Source organism: Salvelinus alpinus, chromosome 23 (assembly GCF_045679555.1).
Source record: "Salvelinus alpinus chromosome 23, SLU_Salpinus.1, whole genome shotgun sequence".
In the NCBI taxonomy this organism is placed as follows: Eukaryota; Metazoa; Chordata; class Actinopteri; order Salmoniformes; family Salmonidae; genus Salvelinus; species Salvelinus alpinus.
In genome coordinates, this window is record NC_092108.1 from 39385593 (window position 1) to 39405437 (window position 19845).

General features: G+C 41.6%; 2 protein-coding genes across 8 annotated transcripts in view; one reads left to right on the forward strand and one right to left on the reverse strand.

Annotated features, from left to right (window-relative positions):
* LOC139550949 (choline transporter-like protein 5-A) overlaps nt 1–3980 on the forward strand; it is a 115639-nt gene extending 111659 nt beyond the window's left edge. The window contains exons 20-22 of one of the 2 annotated variants that reach the window (XM_071362244.1): nt 137–225; nt 318–402; nt 3605–3980. In XM_071362244.1, coding sequence (XP_071218345.1) covers nt 137–225; nt 318–402; nt 3605–3738 — 308 coding nt within the window. In that variant the 3' untranslated portion in view covers nt 3739–3980. Of the gene's footprint in view, nt 1–136; nt 226–317; nt 403–716; nt 3434–3604 lie in introns of those variants that run through there. The other variant, XM_071362245.1, reaches the window with a different exon arrangement.
* On the reverse strand, nt 3972–8183 carry LOC139550950 (LIM/homeobox protein Lhx8-like). Of its 6 annotated transcripts, none has more exons than XM_071362250.1 (9): nt 7139–7378; nt 6948–7027; nt 6647–6799; nt 6195–6316; nt 5579–5799; nt 5291–5394; nt 4889–4984; nt 4601–4799; nt 3972–4395 (listed from the first exon to the last, which is right to left on the reverse strand). In XM_071362250.1, the coding sequence occupies exons 3-9, from the start codon at nt 6719–6721 to the stop codon at nt 4319–4321; spliced, it is 894 nt and encodes a 297-aa protein (XP_071218351.1). In that variant the 5' UTR covers nt 6722–6799; nt 6948–7027; nt 7139–7378; the 3' UTR covers nt 3972–4318. The 6 variants fall into 6 exon arrangements, with proteins under 6 accessions (XP_071218351.1, XP_071218349.1, XP_071218347.1 ...); XM_071362248.1 differs by having other exon boundaries at nt 4571–4799; nt 7139–7366; XM_071362246.1 differs by lacking the exons at nt 6948–7027; nt 7139–7378 and adding an exon at nt 7661–8183 and having other exon boundaries at nt 4571–4799.
* Nucleotides 8184–19845: the final 11662 nt, after the last annotated feature.

A 19845-nucleotide genomic window follows, 5' to 3' on the forward strand; every position in this document is an offset into this window, starting at 1 on the left:
TCACTGGTGCCACCTTGTGGCCAGTTTCCACATAAACTCCTGACGTCCTCGGACATGGATGGACGTCAAATACTGAATTGTATCACGGGTGACCTGGCTGGGGTATTTACAATGTTGTGTTTTTTGTGTGTTGCAGGCGTCATAGCCTTCTTTTTCTTCACACACAAAATACCAATTGTTCAGGAAGATGTGCCGACCTTGCATTACTACTGGGTACCTCTACTGGTAAGATACAACAATAGAAAGGGTATAGAAATGGGTACATCCTACATTCAGCTGGGTATTGATGGTGTATTATCGTGTCTTCTCATTGGCAGACGGTGATATTCGGGTCCTATTTGATCGCTCATGGATTCTTCAGCGTCTATGCAATGTGTGTGGACACGCTGTTTCTGTGTTTCTGTAAGTAAAGCCTACGTATTCTTCTTCATAGACATGCTTCCTAAACACTGTGGTGTTGGTTTTTGATTCATTTCCATCTTAATTCGAAAATAACATCTGAAGGATACACCTGCTCTCATCCTTGGCTATTCACTCGATCCCAATATCAACGCTTTGACCTTCTTCTTTTTTGACAACTGTAAAAACCACCGTGGCTGTTCTCTTGCTTTGCTTCACGGTCTATCTGAGCACCTCTAATCCCTCTCGCTCATCTCCTTTCCACCTCTCCCTTCCTCCTGTATCCCTTTCTCCACTCCTCCCATACACCCCTCCAGGTGAGGACTTGGAGAGGAATGACGGGAGCCCTGAGAAACCCTTCCTCATGTCTGCTGAGCTGCACAGTATTCTGAGAAAAACTGAGCACCACTGAGGAACGCAACACTCTCCTACAAAACTAATAGCTTTACTTCTTCCAAGTTATTTAGCATGCTTTAAACTGAACAGAGCTCAACTCTGGCTACCTACACTATGCTGTCTATCAGCTAACAAGGAGATATCAGTCTCTAATGGAGAATGAGACCACTGACTGTGACTTTTGAAACTCAGAAACTTCTATAGTCTTCAGAACTAACATTGACTGATTTTGAGAGACTCATACGAACACTTACATTGACTATGACGTGTGATCATTAGAATAACTGTTAGACTTAGAGAATCGAACAATGAGACTAATAGTGTGGCCATTAGACTTTGCTACTGCCTTACCTCAAGACTAGGGACTGACAGGCTGGAACTATTTTGGAACAAGTTCAGGTGGTCAGACTTCACTGTGACTTGTGCTGATACTGAAACAAACTTGTAACTCTCTGGTCCAGAGAGAGAGAGAAACACTTCTGGTTTGCTCCAAACAGATCAGAGGCTATGCATATCCAACATGCAGTACACTACTGTATCATCCCTAGCATCATTATTAGTCCTCAGCAGCTGTACTGTAACTGCAGTTTACATGGACGATGGCCCTTACTGCAAAAACAATCACGCTATGAACTTCCATATTTAGAACAAAATAAACCTTTTAGGTGCAGCAGACTGACAGAACTCTAAATTGTAGTCCGACTAATACTTGTTCTGCAGACTTTTAGCTAATGCTCAAACCGGTTGATTTATGCTACTCAGTCAATATTGGGTACTAATGGTGTTCCAAATATTCAGCCACTAAATGTTAAGCAACAACCGTGTCAAGGACAATCATGATCAAATTCTGCCCTATATCCCACTACTGCAGAAAACAGTGCAGTTTGCATTCAAAACCTGCAACTGTGATGACCTTTACACCCACACATGGGCTCATGTAATGTATAGCACGGGTAGCCTACATTATGTGTGTGATACCCTACATGTACAGTACCAGTCAAAAGTTTAGACACACCTACTCATTCCAGGGTTTTTCTTAATTTTTTTGTTACTATTTTCTACATTGAAGAATAGTGAAGACATCAAAACTATGAAATAACACATATGGAATCATGTAGTAACCAAAAAAGTGTAAAACAAATCAAAATATATTTTTTATTTAAGTAGCTACCCTTTGCACACTCTTGGCATTCTCTCAAGCAGCTTGGAATTCTCTCAAGCAGCTCACCTGGAATGCATTTCAATTAACAGGTGTGCCTTTTTAAAAGTGAATTTGTGAAATTTCTTTCCTTAATGCGTTTGAGACAATCAGTTGTGTTGTGACAAGGGGGGGTATACAGAAGATAGCCCTATTTGGTAAAAGACACAGTCCATATTATGGCAAGAACAGCTTAAATAAGCAAAGACACATTTCAAGAACTTTGAAAGTTTCTTCAAGTGCAGGTGCAAAAACCATCAAGTGCTGTGATGAAACTGGCTCTCATGAGGACCACCCCCAGAAAGGAAGACCCAGAGTTACCTCTGCTGCAGAGGATAAGTTAATTAGCGTTACCAGCCTCAGAAATCGGCAATTAACTGCACCTTAGATTGTACATCACAGAGTTCAAGTAACAGACACATCTCAATTTCAACTGTTCAGAGATTTTTCAACAGGACAATGACCCAAAACACACCTCCAGGCTGTGTAAGGGCTATTTGACCAAGAAGGAGAGTGATGGAGTGCTGCATCAGATGACCTGGCCTCCACAATCACCCAACTTATTTTGATTGGTTTAACACTTTTTTGGTTACATGATTCCATGTGTAATTTCATATTTTTGATGTCTTCACTATTCTACAATTTGGGAAATAATTTATTTTAAAACTTAAAATGAGTAGGTGTGACAACTTTTGACAGGTACTGTATGTATGAGGGGACTAGCAGTTTCAAATAAGGGCTCCTGTATAACTAATATGCTCCTCCCCTGCTGTATGAATAGTGAATCGACTTCGTCAAACCTGATGGTTTCACTTTAACTCAACCAGAGCTCAGGATTTGAAGGCATGTCATCTCTTGGTCTTGATGGGATGTCCTTACGACTGGTGTTACTTCCTGGCCAATGGACTGCTTTCCATAAGCCATACAAATATTGTATGTTGTCTGATAGGAAAGCCTGCAAGCAAAATAATGAATGTTGGGATGTTTGGTGGATTACAGTTGTCCGAAGTGATTTTCTTTTACCTTGATCACCGTGGCTCTGGCAAATACAGAGGATGTGCACATGTGTCAGTGTCACTGCAATGAAGACCCATTAAAAAAAAATGCAGTTCTGTTAGTTGAGCATAAGGTATTATGTATGACAACTGCAGGTTCTAGTTAGCGTGTCTAGCTATTGGGAAATTTAGGTTTTTACTTTAGGCTAAACATATTTCAGACTCCTGACAATGGAAGGATGTCAAAGCCATTTGTCGAATTTGTACGTCAGTGGTACAGATGAAAAAAGTGCTACGTTTTTAATATTGTCAATTACTTGTACATGCTCTTTTCTACATTTTGGGATCAGTATTTAATGTATTTTTCATTTGGGATTTTTTTTTGTAAAATGTAGTCAATGAGAACATGAAGTGACTTCTATAAATAAAAAGCATTTGAATAGTTCCATGTGCTTTACAGCATTTGCTGTGCCACAATGCAATAACACCAAAAAAAGTGTAAAAACATGATAAAGCTACAGCTAAGACTTTAAATATTTTTTACACAGAACCATAAATCCCAAATGCCAGTCTATTCTCCCTCAGTTTCAGTTAGTCTTTTCAACTCTTATTCCAGTGCTGGATCAAGAGTACAACGATGGTTCAGCAACTCGACCCTACCACATGACCCGCACTCTGAGGAGGATGCTCCGCAGGCGCCGGACGAAAAGACAGAAGAGTAGGAAGAGAGAAAAAGATTCAGTGGAGTGAAACGACGAGGGACTAAAGGCAAGAGGATGAGTCTCAATGTTCTAACGGCATTCTTGCCCATGGGCATGTGCCAGTGCCCAAGCGAAAGTCTACCAGAAACAGAAATGTGACTTTTAGGCATATGCCCCCTACAACAAAGACTATTCAATCAGTTAAAATGTGAAGTGTCAAATGGCATTATGATCCTCATGAACTTCAGAACAAGACAACATCTAGTAAAGTCCAGTCCCTCATTGTCAGCAGTGATCATATGGCTTTTATTCAGTATTTCTTCACAGCCATCAAAAACAGAGATGAGCTATATAATCAGCGACAAAACAGAAACTAAGATATCAAATCATTTCATTACTTTAAACAAAGTGCTGTCACATGCATCAAATAAATTAAATATGAAATTTCATAACCAATATAGATACTATATATATTAACAAAAAGTTTAGACATTAAATTCTGACCATTGTAACTCCTTCGATAAACCCTCAACAAATAATTTAATGTAGGTGCCCCACGCCCTTTGATGGACGGTGAGTATCGCTCCGCAGCATTCTGACCCGGTTCTGCAGGGGGTGGAATATAACGATCAGGCATGGCTGATTGGCAGCTGTGTCATGGAATGGGACATAATAGGCTGGAACACCAGTGAGGATGGAGAGTGCACTGAAGAACACAAACATGCTATTGTTAGTCCAAAACCCATGATTGGTTATAGTAATATTGATACACTAGTCATATTGTGATTTCAAATATTGTGACTTCAGATCTTTGCACTGATTTCTAACACAAAACTAATAAGATGTCACTCATGATACACAAGACATGTAAAAATATGAACCTGTGATCTCCAAGTGCCGACTTTGCTCACCATCCATGTATGTGTGTAGTGCGGTAAGCATGGGCGTGTGCATGGGTGTGTCTGTTGGTATGTAAGCCGTGTACTGGAGATCATCCAGGAGAGGCGGAGAAAGCCTGGACTGCTGCAGTGATGACATTGCTGCGGACGACATGTGGTGGTTGGGGCTCACGTGCTTCTTATGACGAGCTCGGCAGTTCTGGAACCAAACCTGGAGATGGAACAGGGATGGGTTAAGCTTTCTTTGTCATTTCAGGGACACCTAATTATTTGACTAGGCTAAAAAGTTAGCGCGCTCACCTGGATGACCCTGCGACTGAGACCAGTCCTCTCTGCCAGTTTCTGGAGGGTCTGAGCATCAGGGTTGTTGTCCTGAGCAAACTGAGCCTGCATCACCTGACAGACAAGATACAGAGAAAGCAAGATGCACACATGAATATTGATCTTGGTATGGTTTTGGCACTTTTACATTTTAGGCATTTAGCAGACTCTTATCCAGAACAACTTTGTTAGTGCATTCATCTTAAGATCGCTAGGTGGGACAACCACATACCACAGGCATAGAAGGTAAATTTTTCCTCAAAGTACAGTATCTATCAGTAGAGTGAGCGCTTGGGGTGGTGTCAAGTGCAATTCCAAAAATGCATGTCAGTGGTTTCTGGGGGAACAGAAAAGTTTTTTAAAATCAGCCATGATGTTCACCTGTAGCTGGTCTGCAGTGAAGCTAGTGCGAGCCCTCTTAGTTGGTTTGGCCTGGGACTCTTCCTGCTCTGACGGTAGGGCTCCCTCTACATTCACACCTTTTCCTGTAAGGACATGTGACCACAAACAATCAGTTATCAACGAATGTTTCAAAAGATCATTCAATTAAATTGCTACATCATAAATGTGTAGAAAAAAGGCCTGTGTACAGTCTGAATATTGTACAATAAACACCTTCTCAAAATACAGGCCTTCCTGTTCTTTCTATACACCCTTAATGTTGCTTACCACTTTCCATGGCCCGTTTCAGGTTGTCCAGCATGCAGTCGTAGTGGATGCGGCACAGCACCCTCTCCTCCACCAGGGCAAACTCTTCCCCCGTGGAGAGCTGGCGCTTGCAGGAGAAGCAGGCAAAGCAGGCCAGGTGGTAGGTGTTGCCCTTCGCCCTTCTTACCCAGTCGTTGGAGTGGATGTTCCTGCCACAGCGGGCACAGCGAGTTCCATACTTCCTGTGAGAAAGTTGGATTGTATTTTAACATGACACTGATATGTTTGTCATTTACAGTTAACTACATAATGCAACACATTTGTATTATACAATTTTGCATGATAGGCTAAAATACATTCTAGCCTACTAATAATGTAGAACTGTGGGGAATGCAAATATTCTTGATAACATATACAAGTTTATAAAAATTGCAATGAAAAGTTAGTTTGATGTAAAAATGCATGATCAAATTGAAGATTTAAACCTTTGTTTTCAAACATAAGAAATGTAAATTGTAGGCTGAGGTGGTGCATGGCCTCATAGGGCCCAAGGTAATGTCAACACTCAATTCTAAGAATCAATATTTTTTATTTAAACAGGCTTATTAAGATACACAATCTGAGGCCATATAATTACCTGAAGTAGTCGAGTTTGCAGAAAACCTCTTTCTCTTTGATGTAACAACTGACATGCCTTCCAAGAGGAGTTTGGCACACGCTGCACGAGAGGCACTTCACGTGCCAGCACAAGTTGTTCACCTGAAATGTAGCCATAGCAGTCAGACCGCAAACATTTATTCAACCGAAATAGTAGCTTAATCTACCATTTTAGTACACGAAAGGCAAGTATGAATATCTTTCGATGTCAGTAATAAATGTTTAATATTTTTTTAAATATCTGAACTGAAATGTGATTTTATTTAGGCTAACTTAACAAATAGGTCAATGTCAAACTTTCTTCTCAGTTGAAAATGTGAATACTGTAGGCCTATTAGTTTATGGACGTGGGACAACCATTTAACATAAGACTTTTAGGCCTTGGTTGAATAGGCCTAATAAATTAAGCCCGTCATGGGCTCGGCAACTTACCTTGAGCAGGTATTTGTCAACTATCTCCAAACCACAACTTGCACAAAGGCTTTTCCCCAGAGAGGCTGATGCCATCGTCTGGAGTGTCGAGGATGACGACAAAGACGAAGACGGTGAATATGACTCGTCTTCAAAAATGTCTTCCGAGGTGCCCTGGATATAAAATTAGTAAATTAAAGTCAAATAAAATTGACAAAATATTTTACATACGTAAACTACGGACAAAAATGTATTTTTGACATAATGTGTCCTAACTGAGTTTGGAAGTTGTCATAATTTCCACAAAAGGTTTTACGCTTACTGAAATAGGCGTTCAAGTAAAAGTAGGAATCACAGATAGCCTATGCTCTGAGGGTCGGAAGATGCACCTCCACATCCCTCCTTAGGCATAGTGAGGGGTCAAAAGAAATTGGAGTAAAATAAGATACCATCTCGAAGAATAAGAATTTACAAACCAAATTGCACGATTCTTGAGAAAATGTTATAGCCTACTTCAAGCACTTTTCGCAACAGGATGGTTCACATAACCCACTCATCCGTTTCTGATGTCAAATTAGTTGTCTGCAGGAGGGCAATTCTCAAAGTGAAATTTAAAACAAATGGTTGAACAGAATAGGCTATATTAAAAAACAATTAGCCTTATTGGCCAAATCAAATAAAAATGTTTGCTGACTTTTGGCAATTAGCGCCACTGCAGCCCTCTTCAAACCAACGTGCGATCAACCCGCGGCTGTCACAGCTGCATGCATTTATTTTGATTAATAAACGCACACTCCCTCAGGTAATGAATTAACTGATTTGTGCCCAGAAAACTAATGGTGGGCACATCAGAAATCTACTAGAAAATTATGTCGCTAACTTGGAACCAAATCATAGCCTATCGGTTTGGAGTAGACAATTCGGTCCAATTATAGGCCATTTAAACTAATGGTAATAGCAAGAAATGAAGGAAAATATTCTCAAAACACGATGAATGCTCCGATACTTTTTTGCCAATATTGAACATAGGCTTACCGTGCTGTTGGAAATTGAGTTGAACCCATTTTCAATATCGTCCACCTTGGAGCAAGCCAACATTAGTTCACTTTTCCAATACATTACTTGTAGTCCTAAAATAAATCAACCAGGAGAATAATCCGATATAGTCCAGTGTCAGAGGCTGCTGCACCAACCATGCTCCACTGAAAGCGGTCTTTACATTACTGAGGGTGTAGCTTTTTCCCTCTCCATTATGACGGTCTTGGCCGCACCTCCTTTACACATGCCCGCCTTGCAGTGGATATGACATGTTATCCATAGGGAAAGTATTTCGATGTAACCTTTGATCTTCGAGGGGGGACATATTCAACAATCTTCCTGGATAAGACGCTCATGATTAATTCTCATTTCACAGTAGGCTACACGCTGCTTCAATGCCAAACGTGAAAAGAAATTGGAACAAAATTTAACAGCCCATTTAGGCCTGGTGTATATCTTACAGCTACTACTGTAGCCGAATGTTTGCAACCTTAGTTTCAGAAAAGAAAGAACTCGTACAGCCGCAATCATTTCTTTTTTAATGCACCCCATTAGGACTAACCGGTGGCATCTGGGCAGAAAGCAACGGACAGCACCCAATTTTGTCTTATTGTATCCCAGCTGAGTTCAGTATCGTTATTGCTACCTGCAGCTGATTATGATGGTGGTAGTAGTTCAATGAACAATGGGCCCTATAATTGCTAAATACAAGCAGGTTTGTGAAACCTCTAATATTTTTAAATAATGTATTGTTTGCCCATTATTTGTTTTGCCATTGTACGCACAAAGCATTAGTTAAACCTGCTAGGCGTGGGGACCCTTTTCAATTGGAAAAGCATTATAACAATGATCATCATGCAACTGTTATAAGTTATGCGATGTATGGCCCACTGCAGCATTTCTTTACCCTCCCTGTTTTACTGAAATGGTATAATTTTGCTCGAAATGAATTTTTCAGCAGGTCTCTTTCATTTTTTCGTTTTCATAATACAAATGCATGCACATTCTAATATAGTGGTGAAATTGTGCTCATTCGCTATAATAGCCAGCATAGTATTTAATAATTACTTGTATTGACTTTGAGTTATGCTAATTGTGATAGCCTTGTGCTAACATTTATGCCTGTATAAACGTGTATTTGTTTTTACAAAGTTCGTTTCTTGTTTTGTTTTTATAAGAGAGCAGCTGACCACTGACTTTGTGCGCGTCACATCAGCTCTGACACATACACACAATGGATGTTTTTTATCATCACCGTTGAAAATATTTTATTGAAGTATTTTGTAAATTTTATCCTTTCTTTAAAATATATGTATTTGTTTGTTATCAGCAATGCCTAATTTAAACGTGCCAATTACATTCATACAAATGCTTTTTATTATTATTATAGCTACACATTTTTTTAATTATCATTTGATAAATTCGACTTAAACGCCATTTTTTCCAAAGTGCAAGAAATCGATTTCTTGTAATGGAAAAATATGACGATACATAATTATTATTAGATTCACCGTTCCTAGAATATGTAATTATCACATTTCACGAGCAGACAGAACCATTTAAACCTTTCTCTGGGATACCACTGAAACCCACTGAATCTGATCAAATGAACGGTATGCTTATTATAATATGCCCATTTTTATATTTCGTTTTTGAGTGTGTGATTGACAATATCAGCCTCTTCATCTTTGTGTTTCTCCCTATGCGGGAATTTAATAAAAACCCACAACCGTTCAAAATATCAACTTTCAGACGCTTGGGAAAACCGTTTTTTTACATAATTACAAAGACAAGTAAACCACTCCGACTTAAATTCTTCGCCAGTGAATTTCACCATTTAAAAAGCCTAATTGACCCACTTCACAACGTTATTTCCAAATGTTTCTCCTAAGCTGTAAATGGGAAAGCATGGAGGTTAGGCAATATGGACACAAACGTCCAACAATTCATGTCCATCACAGGTATGATGACAAACATATGTAAATAGAGTCCCTCATAATAATGGCTCACATTTTAGCTCTTTCCATAGAAGCCCAGTTATCATTATATTGGATAACTCACCTCATTGAATCATTGAGACAGACAGACAGTAGAAACTGTTAATCTGGAGTTTGTTAGAGGGTCTTGTTGGAACTAGGAAGCTATTGTCTTGGGTTACAAGATGATATCTTATTTTTTGGTGTAGGTCCATTTGAGGTAACACTTGTGTGATACAGTTGTGTGAGAGAGGAATCAAAGTATGCCTGACATAATTGCCAAAACAGTCATCTGGATTTTGTCATCTTTCTAAGTTAGTGCTCCCTGTTACTCAGACCATTGTGTACAAGGCTCAGATAAAGGTGCATTGAGTCTAATCTTTTGGTTAGGTCATGATATCATATCAGGTGACATCATATAAAAAATGTATTGGGGGAATACTGTTGGTTGACTTGACATCAGTGTGTGTTTGTTTGCTCCAAACTCCAAACTCAAAGGCTTTGTTTTTCCCACCTGCATGGTGATTTGTTTGGGGTTGTCTCAAATAGAACTGCAGTGACCACATGTAGACCTAAATGTGAAATGTTCTGCAGCACAGCTGAAGATTGAAGAATTTTTGTTCCTTGGCTTCTCTCTGCCTCCCTTTTTCCACTGTACTGTGTGTGACACCAAGCTCATACCTTATTGAGCTCTGGATGGGTACAACCATAGAAATAGATTTGATAGAACGGACAAAGATCCTCAGTCTAGAGATTTATGGGTTGCATATCAAATATGAAACGATGACATAAATTGCAGTGTCCGCTCCATTCGATTGGCCCTAGAGAGGAGAGGGGTCCTCTGGATTCTGATGCTGCTTTATGTTGTCAAATTTGTCGGGAAATGGGCCCAATCCAAGAGTGACTTGGTTCTAACGTTCTTTCTATTTCCCATCATAGTGAAACCCCCATCCTGTTACACACATGTGGAGGAAGCAGAAGGAAGAGGAGGGACAAGCATTTACGCACAGTAGAAATGGCAACTAGTACAACAACTGGTGAAGGATAGACATTACAAAGCAAACTGATAAGTGATCAAAGTCTAAAAAAGGAAATGGATTCTTTATTCGAGACTTCTGTTGCTGTTTTTCCTCCCTCAAAACAGTCTGAAAACATTTCACATCCCGTTTTCCTCTTGCATTGCAATTGTTCTTACAGCAACGTCTCGGTAGGGCTTTCTCTATTGTGACAGTGGAGATATGCTTGGTCCACACATATGCCTGTGTGTGTAAGATAATACCCCTCAAGGCATTGCATCTTGTCATCGGCCATAGAAGAATAACAAACCTAATGGAAATGGTCTTGTTTTGCTATTTTGGTGTTGATGGAAAGGCACAGCACATTTACCTATGGCTATTGTTTTTTATTTAATCATTACGTTAGGGGGTTTGTTATACAATTTCAAGCCATGTTGATGAGTTTTGACATTGTGAAATATGTTTTCAGTCTAGACACTTTCAGAGAGGTTAATCCAAATGATAACGATTCAACGGGAGGCTATTTGCCATTGGCATATAATGTTTTTGAACAAAAGACGAAATATAGGAAATTAAGGTGGAGGTGGGCAGGAGTCCTATTACCCAGCAGGCCTGGGGGGCTAGAGCCCTCAGAGCGCCTGTCATCCAAATAAGCTGTGACAGGCTAACCTGGGGGACAGAGGAGGGCTGCAGAGGTCATGTTTTCTGGAAGGAAGATAAATGTCCACTGGTGTCAAGGCATATGCATCAGGTCTCATTCAGTGACATCAGATCTCAATGCTGAGCCCAGCTCTTTCCACGTGAAGATGTAGGTGTTTTTAGATGTATGTGATTTAAAGTCATGTTGACAACTTATAAAACAGGCTGGTGTGTTGTTCTTTGGGACGGCAAAGGTTTACATTGAGGATAGAAAGAATGACTGGGATGGAAATATGGTGCTTCTTATGGCATTACTGTACATGCCATGTTGATGGCTTGGCTGGTCAGGCTGGCAGGAACAATGCACTTCTTCTAGTGTGTTGCATGTCAGGACTTCAGTCCATGGATGTTGTTGTGGTGGTAGGAAATGGAGCTGATGACAGCTCCTTGGCTAGCGACAGGACTCTGTGCAGCCACTATCACTCTGGCCTTAGGAAACAGAGAATACAACATCACTCCCACGTGGAAGTCCGACCCAAAACACACTGCCCTTAATGCCTGCCCCTCTGGGTCTGCCTACTATGGCCCAGACCTTCCGTCTCTGAGCTGGTGTTTGTTTTGTTGCTTAAGAGGAGTGTCCTGCAAAACCCTTACTGACCTCCTGAACTATGTTGTCATTCTTGGCTGTCAAATGGCTCAGTTGTTTGGTGCGTAGTGCTGCTAACAGCAAGGTTGTATGTTTAATGCCATTATGACTCCGTGAAACATTGCACTTTGTGCTGTAGAACCCACCCCCTACTTCTTTGACATTAACTCAAAACTCTTCACATACTCTTTCCCTCCATAGTCACTAACCCTAACACAACGAGAGTCACTTTCAGATGGAAGTTTGGGGATCAAGAATGAACAAGGAGATCAAGAAACCTGTGAACTTTAAAGCACACTCTCATTGGCTTCTTAACCATGCAATTCATATTCAATGTGGATTGTAAATTGAGCTCTGTCAGCCCAGCCAGTTGCTGCCAAACCCCCTCCCTCTCTGCACCCCTGTCGGCCATCTTGGTGCCACACAGGATCCCTCCAGACAGGAAGATGTTGTCTAGACGTTCAGCTTTGAACTCTGTCCTTTCTCCCTGCATCCCAGGTGAGCCGACATCGCTTCAGCTTCGGTCACACCACTCCGGTTCCAATCTATACCTCCTTACACCCCTTTACACATCCCTTGACAACCACCCTTGGACCCCCACATCCGCTGAAGCCCCCCACTTCATACCCACAGAGGGACGGTTGGTTTGGCTGGGCTACAGAGCGACTGGAGGAAAAAGGCCTGGATGTAAGCGGAGTGCTCAGGGCCCAGCTTCCTTTCATCTGGCCAGGGCTGAGTCACCGAGGCTAGGGAACGTAAGCCAGGGGAAGCCCCTCTGGAGCAGTTGCACGCACTGCTCAATTACACTTGCGCTGGAACAGGATCTAGTTTGATTGAGCAATGAGAGAGGAGCTCTAAAGCCTTGCATATTCGCATACTCAGAGGAAATGGATGGAAATAAAACTGCTTGTATGTACTCAAACAGACCGTATTTACTGGCACGGTGTTTCAGAGTAAGTATGACCGATGATATTTCCTCTATTTTGATTGATGGATTTCATGGAGTGAAGTTGTTGATGCTTGCCATGACAGGGTCGTTTACCTCATAATTTAAAATGAGCTGAACTTTTCTGATGCCTTCATTTTGTTACCTCACTTTTCAAGTGTGGTGTTCAACAGGGATCGATTCTTGGATCTTTATTATTTTAATTCTAGTTTATATTAATGATCTGACAAATGCATCAACTTTCTCAACTTTGCTGATGATGACACAAGCTGGGCTATGGAGTCTGCATCTCTCACTATATTCAAGTTTATACCTACTGTACAATGAGTGTAAAAATCATTAAGACCTCCATGTTAATATTGAGTTGCATCCCCCCTTTTGCATTCAGAACAGCCTCAATTCTTCAGGGCATGTGTAACGGGTGTCGTCGTCTGATGAGGAAGAATCGGACCGCAGCGGGGTAAGTGTTCATGACTTTTATTGAACTGAACACTGAGCAAAATAACAAAGTGCAAAAACGAAACCGAAACAGTCCTGTCAGGTGCAGAAAACACTAAACAGAAAACAACTACCCACAAAACATAGGTGGGAAAAAGCTACCTAAGTATGGTTCCCATTCAGAGACAACGATAGACAGCTGGGCCGAAACGGCGCACTGGAGACCAAGCGCGCTGAGCTTCCCCAGCCTGTCTCCAGGGTCCCTTTCCGTTCAGTATCTCCTCCCATGTCCAGGAGTCCTGAACCCTCTGCTCCTCCATACCACACTGCTTGGTTCGCTTGTGGTGGGTAGTTCTGTAACGGTCATCGTTGCATGAGGAAGAATCGGACCAAAGCGCAGCGTGGTAAGTGTTCATGATTTTTATTAACACTGAACACTAGAACAAAAATAACAAAACGAGAAACGACAACGAACAGTTCTGTCAGGTGCAGAAAACACTAAACAGAAAATAACTACCCACAAAACACAGGTGGGAAAATGCTACCTAAGTATGGTTCCCAATCAGAGACAACGATAGACAGCTGTCCCTGATTGAGAACCATACCCAGCCAAAGCAAAGAAATACAACACATAGAAAAATGAACATAGAATGCCCACCCAAATCACACCCTGACCAAACCAAAATAGAGACATAAAAAGCTCTCTAAGGTCAGGGCGTGACAGCATGGACTATACAATGTGTCGAAAGCATTCCACAGGGATGCTGGCACATGTTGACTCCAATGCTTCCCACAGTTGTGTTAAGTTGGCTAGATGTCATTTGGGTGGTGGACTATTCTTGATACACAGGAAACTGTTGAGCGTGAAGTTCTTAACACAAACCGATGCGTCTGGCACCTACTACCATACCCCGTTGAAAGGCACTGGATTGTTTTGTCTTCTGAATGGCACACATACACAATCCATGTCTCAATTGTTTCAAGGATTAAAAATCCTTCTTTAACCTGTCTCTTCCCCTTCATTTACACTGATTGAAGTGGATGTAACAGGTGACATCAATAAGGGATCATAGCTTTCACCCCTGGAGAGAGAGACAAAATGTCAAAAATATAAAACAATTAGAGAGCCTTAAGTCATGTCAGAGAGAGAGAGGGAGAGAGAGAGAGAGAGAGAGAGAGAGACAAAATGTAAAAAATCTAAAACAATTAGAGAGTGTCATTGTCCCAAATTTGAAACCCTTATTCAAGGTTTCAAAGACCTCTCTGATGAGGATAGGCTACCCGTCCTGTTGGGGGAGGACGCAGAGAGCTGTGGGTTGGCAGCGCACTACATTGCTGCCTGCCATAAGTTGAGGGACAGTGTCTGACATACCAATCAACCTGCACATGTACTCTACTGTATGCTTATTGTTATTGTTGAATGTATGGTTATTTTGACCCTTGGCTATTGTTGTTACTGTTGTCCCGTTGACAATTTTGATTCTCATTTTTATTTATTTTTATATTGTAAATATCCTAAATAAGCTTTGGCAATATGTACATTGTTACGTCATGCCAATAAAGCGAATTGAATTGAAAAAAAACATTTGAGAGAGAGAGAGTCTAGATGATCGCTCTGATTACTGCATGTGTCAAGTGAGGAACAGGGCCTGAGGTTGGGCATATAGTCTGCCTGCAGACAGTATTAAGTTCCGTGTTTTAAGCAAGGTATGTTTAGAGGGTTGTTACTGTAACTGTGCTTAATTTAGTGTTTGGGTAATTGTGTTGAGCTCAGTATTTCAAGCAAGTTCCCATAACTTGCTACCCCAGTTTGGACTTTGCTGAACTCCTTGATCATTGACTGTACAGTAGATGGCTGCACATGTATAGTACATTGAGTGCGTTGAACGGAAGATGCAATACTCTCTCCATTGAATAATATCTGATCAGATTTTCTATTGTACAATGTTTGGTCTTATTTAAACAGCCTATAATGCACACAGGCATACCCCCCCACCCCCAACACACTCAAACACATTCACAAAGTACATGTGCAGGCACACACACACACACACACACAGAGCTCTCCCTGAGCAAAAATATGTATGTCTTTCCCACTATACAGTACATGCCACATGTTGTAGCTGGCATGTTGACAGAAACCACAAGTTTTACATTTGTGTTACCGTAGGTGAAGGTAAACACCAACTAACCAGAACCATCAGCCCACACAATACAAGCACACAAATGTCAAGTCTTGTTTATATGCCTCTTGTATTCTGGGTGTTTCTGGGGGGGATGTAAGAGGTAACAACCATGACCAGGGGATAAATGGCTTGCCTGTTGGAGGCTTCAGAATCTGCCCTGCTTACACACACACACACAGGTAAGAGTATGCATGCAGCACACACACACACACACACACACACACGTCCCCTCTCTACAACCCCTCCTATTTTAAGGTGTGAACATAACACAAGTGAAAAGGGTGTAAAGGTGAGCTTTGAGAGGAAGGCAGGCATGAAGCAGGTCGATGACGGTAACCTGCACAATTATTCCAGCTATGACAATAAATGCGAGGTCAGAGGGAACTCAGGCACCATTGACACCTGTCGCAGCTGCCACAGCGGAGAAACCAGGAGTGGAGGAGGGCGTTGGGGTAACACCTCAGCGCGGCTGTATGGGGAGAAACAAATGGACAACGTGAAGAAGGGCGGACACACATACACACCAAAAACATGACATCATCCAGTCTGAAAACAGTTGAGTGTTGTTATGTGGGTGAGTTACCTTGCCAAACAGTCAGAAAGCCCTTAGCCAAAGTGTGTAGTTACAATTTATTAGTGCATGGAAATTGACATTCATATAAGTACAACTAAAACTGACATACTCAATACTTTTATATTGATATGTGTTAGACTGAGTCTTCAGAAAACACTTGAGCTGCTTTGTAACCAAACATGGCTGACTGGTAGTCATCCCTATCCTGCTCCAGTGAGTTGGGCCTCTACTGACAAGTCTGATCTGTTGCACGTGTCCTTGCACCAAATCTGCCTGACCTTCTGACCCTGCACCGTACCTCAGTGCTCCTGATCTGGGGAGAAAGGATAATCATACACCATGAAATGACTGACGGGGTTTCTGAACATCCACAAGTAAACGAGCAGTGATGTTGCAGAAGCGAATGGCCTTCGCTTGCTCATGAGCTGTAAATACATGTTGAAGAATAGAATCATCCTAAAAATGTATGAACTTTTCCAGCATTTTATTGACAAATCATTTGTGTCCTCTTAGCTCAAACGATATACAGATCTGAAGATCATTTAGTGGACGAAGCGTTGTTTTGCTTCACCAAGACAAAGGCCATTGAAGAGGCCAGGGAGAAAGGAGACACATCTTCTACAGAACCAGTAATAGATTCACCGCCTCCTCCTGGTCAGACTCCTGGCATGGCGTTGCCCCTCCACACTGGGCCTCTAATTATTTCATCATGTAGCAGGAAATCCTGCCAAGGCTACATAAACACCAGGGGAGGCTGACTCCCCCCTATTCCCCTCTCCCCATCAGAGGAGGGTGACATCTGACATTTGCATGCCCCCCGCCTCTCCTCTCTTCCTGCCCTCGGCAACCTTCAGAACCTCATAACCTAGGCTCCGTGTCCTCCTCGTCCCCATGGACCTTCTCTGGAGCGACACACTTCATACTCCCCACGGACACACACCACATGTATGTACGCACACACACACTTTCCCTCTGAGCAGTCTGAGTCCGTACCCCCTCCTCTACCTCCCTCCCCCCACAGAACCTCCATTATTCGCTCCTGAAGTGGGATATGGGAGGGATTTGGGGGGGTCTGGTTGCGTGTGTCGAACCAGGTGCAAAAAAAAGTTATCATTTCTCTTGGCCGCCGTTGTGCAAAAATTATTGTGAGGTGAAATTCTTGCCAGGGAGTCATCTTGCACTTCTCCAGACAGGGGAGGCCCCATCTACTTCCCATTCTAAACCCCCAATGTGGGGTTTAGTGGGGATCATGCCCCTGGACTGGTCTGGGGTGGGAGTTTTGGGGCACTAAATGCTGGGTAGCATATTTAGGGTACTGGCTCTTGATCGGGATCAGTCTGAACTGGGATTTTCTAGTGATGTCCCACACATGCCTACCACGGGTATTTCCATTGACAAAATGATGTTGGCATCCCAGGGTTGAGAGAGGGGGAATGACAAGAGAGGCTTTTGTGCAGAACATCCCATTTCCCACTTTGAATATTAGTCTCTTTGACCATTATTTAATGGTCAATGTACTGTAGGACTTCATATTGCAGTGACTTTGAAATGGCCAAAATTCACAGTTCAATGCACACGCACATGTGATTCTGTTGCTTACTCCGCACTGTGAGAAATATTTATTTCAGTATGAAAAAACTCTCATCTCATTTATCATGAGCTACCATCTATCAAAACAGTTTTGGTGAAGAGTGGCATGTCTGGACATGAGCACAGGAGCCGGCTCCCAGGAGACTGTTGGTTGGCGTGTCAGAAAGGGATCGTTTCTCTCCAGGTCTCTCCTCAGATTCAAGGAGGCAGTGTTAAAATGTTTTCATTTATTTTTCAAAAGTCGCAAGAAACGTCTTTAGATGTACAGTAGTTCTTCAGAGTACGCATTTTAACTCGTCCCATGCTTACTATTTTCCTGAGGAGTGTCCTCCGAATGAAATCAGGAGGCGAATTGAGCCAGAACATTGTTCACCATATCTTATGCCTATCTTACTGATGGCAAATTAAATGTGGTTACAGCTAGGCAGCTGCCAGTGGTCCCAGTTTAGCTGTGCCCAGGTGCATTCTCTAATTTCTTCCTCTATCCCCACTTGATCTTTCAAGCCGCCACAACAATGTAGCAAAGCACTCTGGAGCATAGGAAGATGGGAAGATAAAGGACACACACACGGATGTGCGCACACACACACACACACACACATTGAAAAGACAGAAACGGCACCCTTATTTACAGTTATAGCCTTGCTGCGTGGAGGGCATCTATTCTGTCTGTGCCTGTAAGATGATTATCATCTGAGAGTGGTGACAGTTGCAGAGAGAGACAACGGCAGGAACAGATTTTCAGGCTGTCCCAACTTGTTTCTTTTTTTAAACATTTAGCATTGCCAGATTAAAGGCACTAAGATGTAATATATCACTCCATTGGAAGATACACCCAGTGGTGCTCCTGTAAACACTTACTGTAAGTGAAGTGAAACACTGATCTACCGGTATATCCATAAATGTCACATTTATTTATTATTGAGGAAAATATATCAAAGTCAACCAATCTATTGTTCATTACTTCATACAGCTTTCTGCAGTTGGCTGGTTCACTGAATCGAAAGTAGAGAAAATAACTGATTGACCACAAATTGACAATAAGGTGACAGATTGTTATATTGACTGGTTTGATATGCACCAGTTTTTTATTTACTGTTGTCATGATATAACAAATTACATGCATATCATATTGAAAAGACTCAAACCAGGACCAGGGTTTCTTCTCTCTGAAAAGCCTCTCTGTGCAGTGGAATTGTTAAAACGGTCTTTTGTAACCCCTCAAGTCAACACAGTGTAACTTCTGACCTTGAAGCCTGCGGTCTTGTTCATTCATACACCCCAGAGTCAACAGCAATGCAGACAAACACAAACACCATTTATGTTTGCAGATTAAGTCAAATAAAAATAGTGAAACATTAAAAAGTTATCCTTTTTAGATAAAACTATACTAAATATATTCATATGTCACCAAATAATTGATTAAGACCGTGGTATAGCCGAAGGACAGCTACAGTTGAAGTTGGAAGTTTACATACACCTTAGCCAAATACATTTAAACTCAGTTTTTCACAATTCCTGACATTTAATCATAGTAAAAAGTCCCTGTTAAAGGTCAGTTAGGATCACAACTTTATTTTAAGAATGTGAAATGTCAGAATAATAGAGAGAATTATTTAATTCAGCTTTTATTTCTTTCATCACATTCCCAGTGGGTCAGAAGTTTACATACACTCAATTAGTATTTGGTAGCATTGCCTTTAAATTGTTTAACTTGGGTCAAATGATTTGGGTAGCCTTCCACAAGCTTCCCACAATAAGTTGGGTGAATTTTGTCCCATTCCTCCTGACAGAGCTGGTGTAACTGAGTCAGGTATGTAGGCCTCCTTGCTCGCACACGCTTTTTCAGTTCTGCCCACAAATTTTCTATAGGCTTGAGGTCAGGGCTTTGTGATGGCCACTCCAATACCTTGACTTTGTTGTCCTTAAGCCATTTTGCCACAACTTTGGAAGTATGCTTGGGGTCATTGTCCATTTGGAAGACCCATTTGCGACCAAGCTTTAACTTCCTGACTGATGTCTTGAGATGTTGCTTCAATATATCCACATAATTTTCCTGCCTCATGATGCCATCTATTTTGTGAAGTGCACCAGTCCCTCCTGCAGCAAAGCACCCCCACAACATGATGCTGCCACCCCGTGCTTCACGGCTTGCAAGCCTCCCCCTTTTT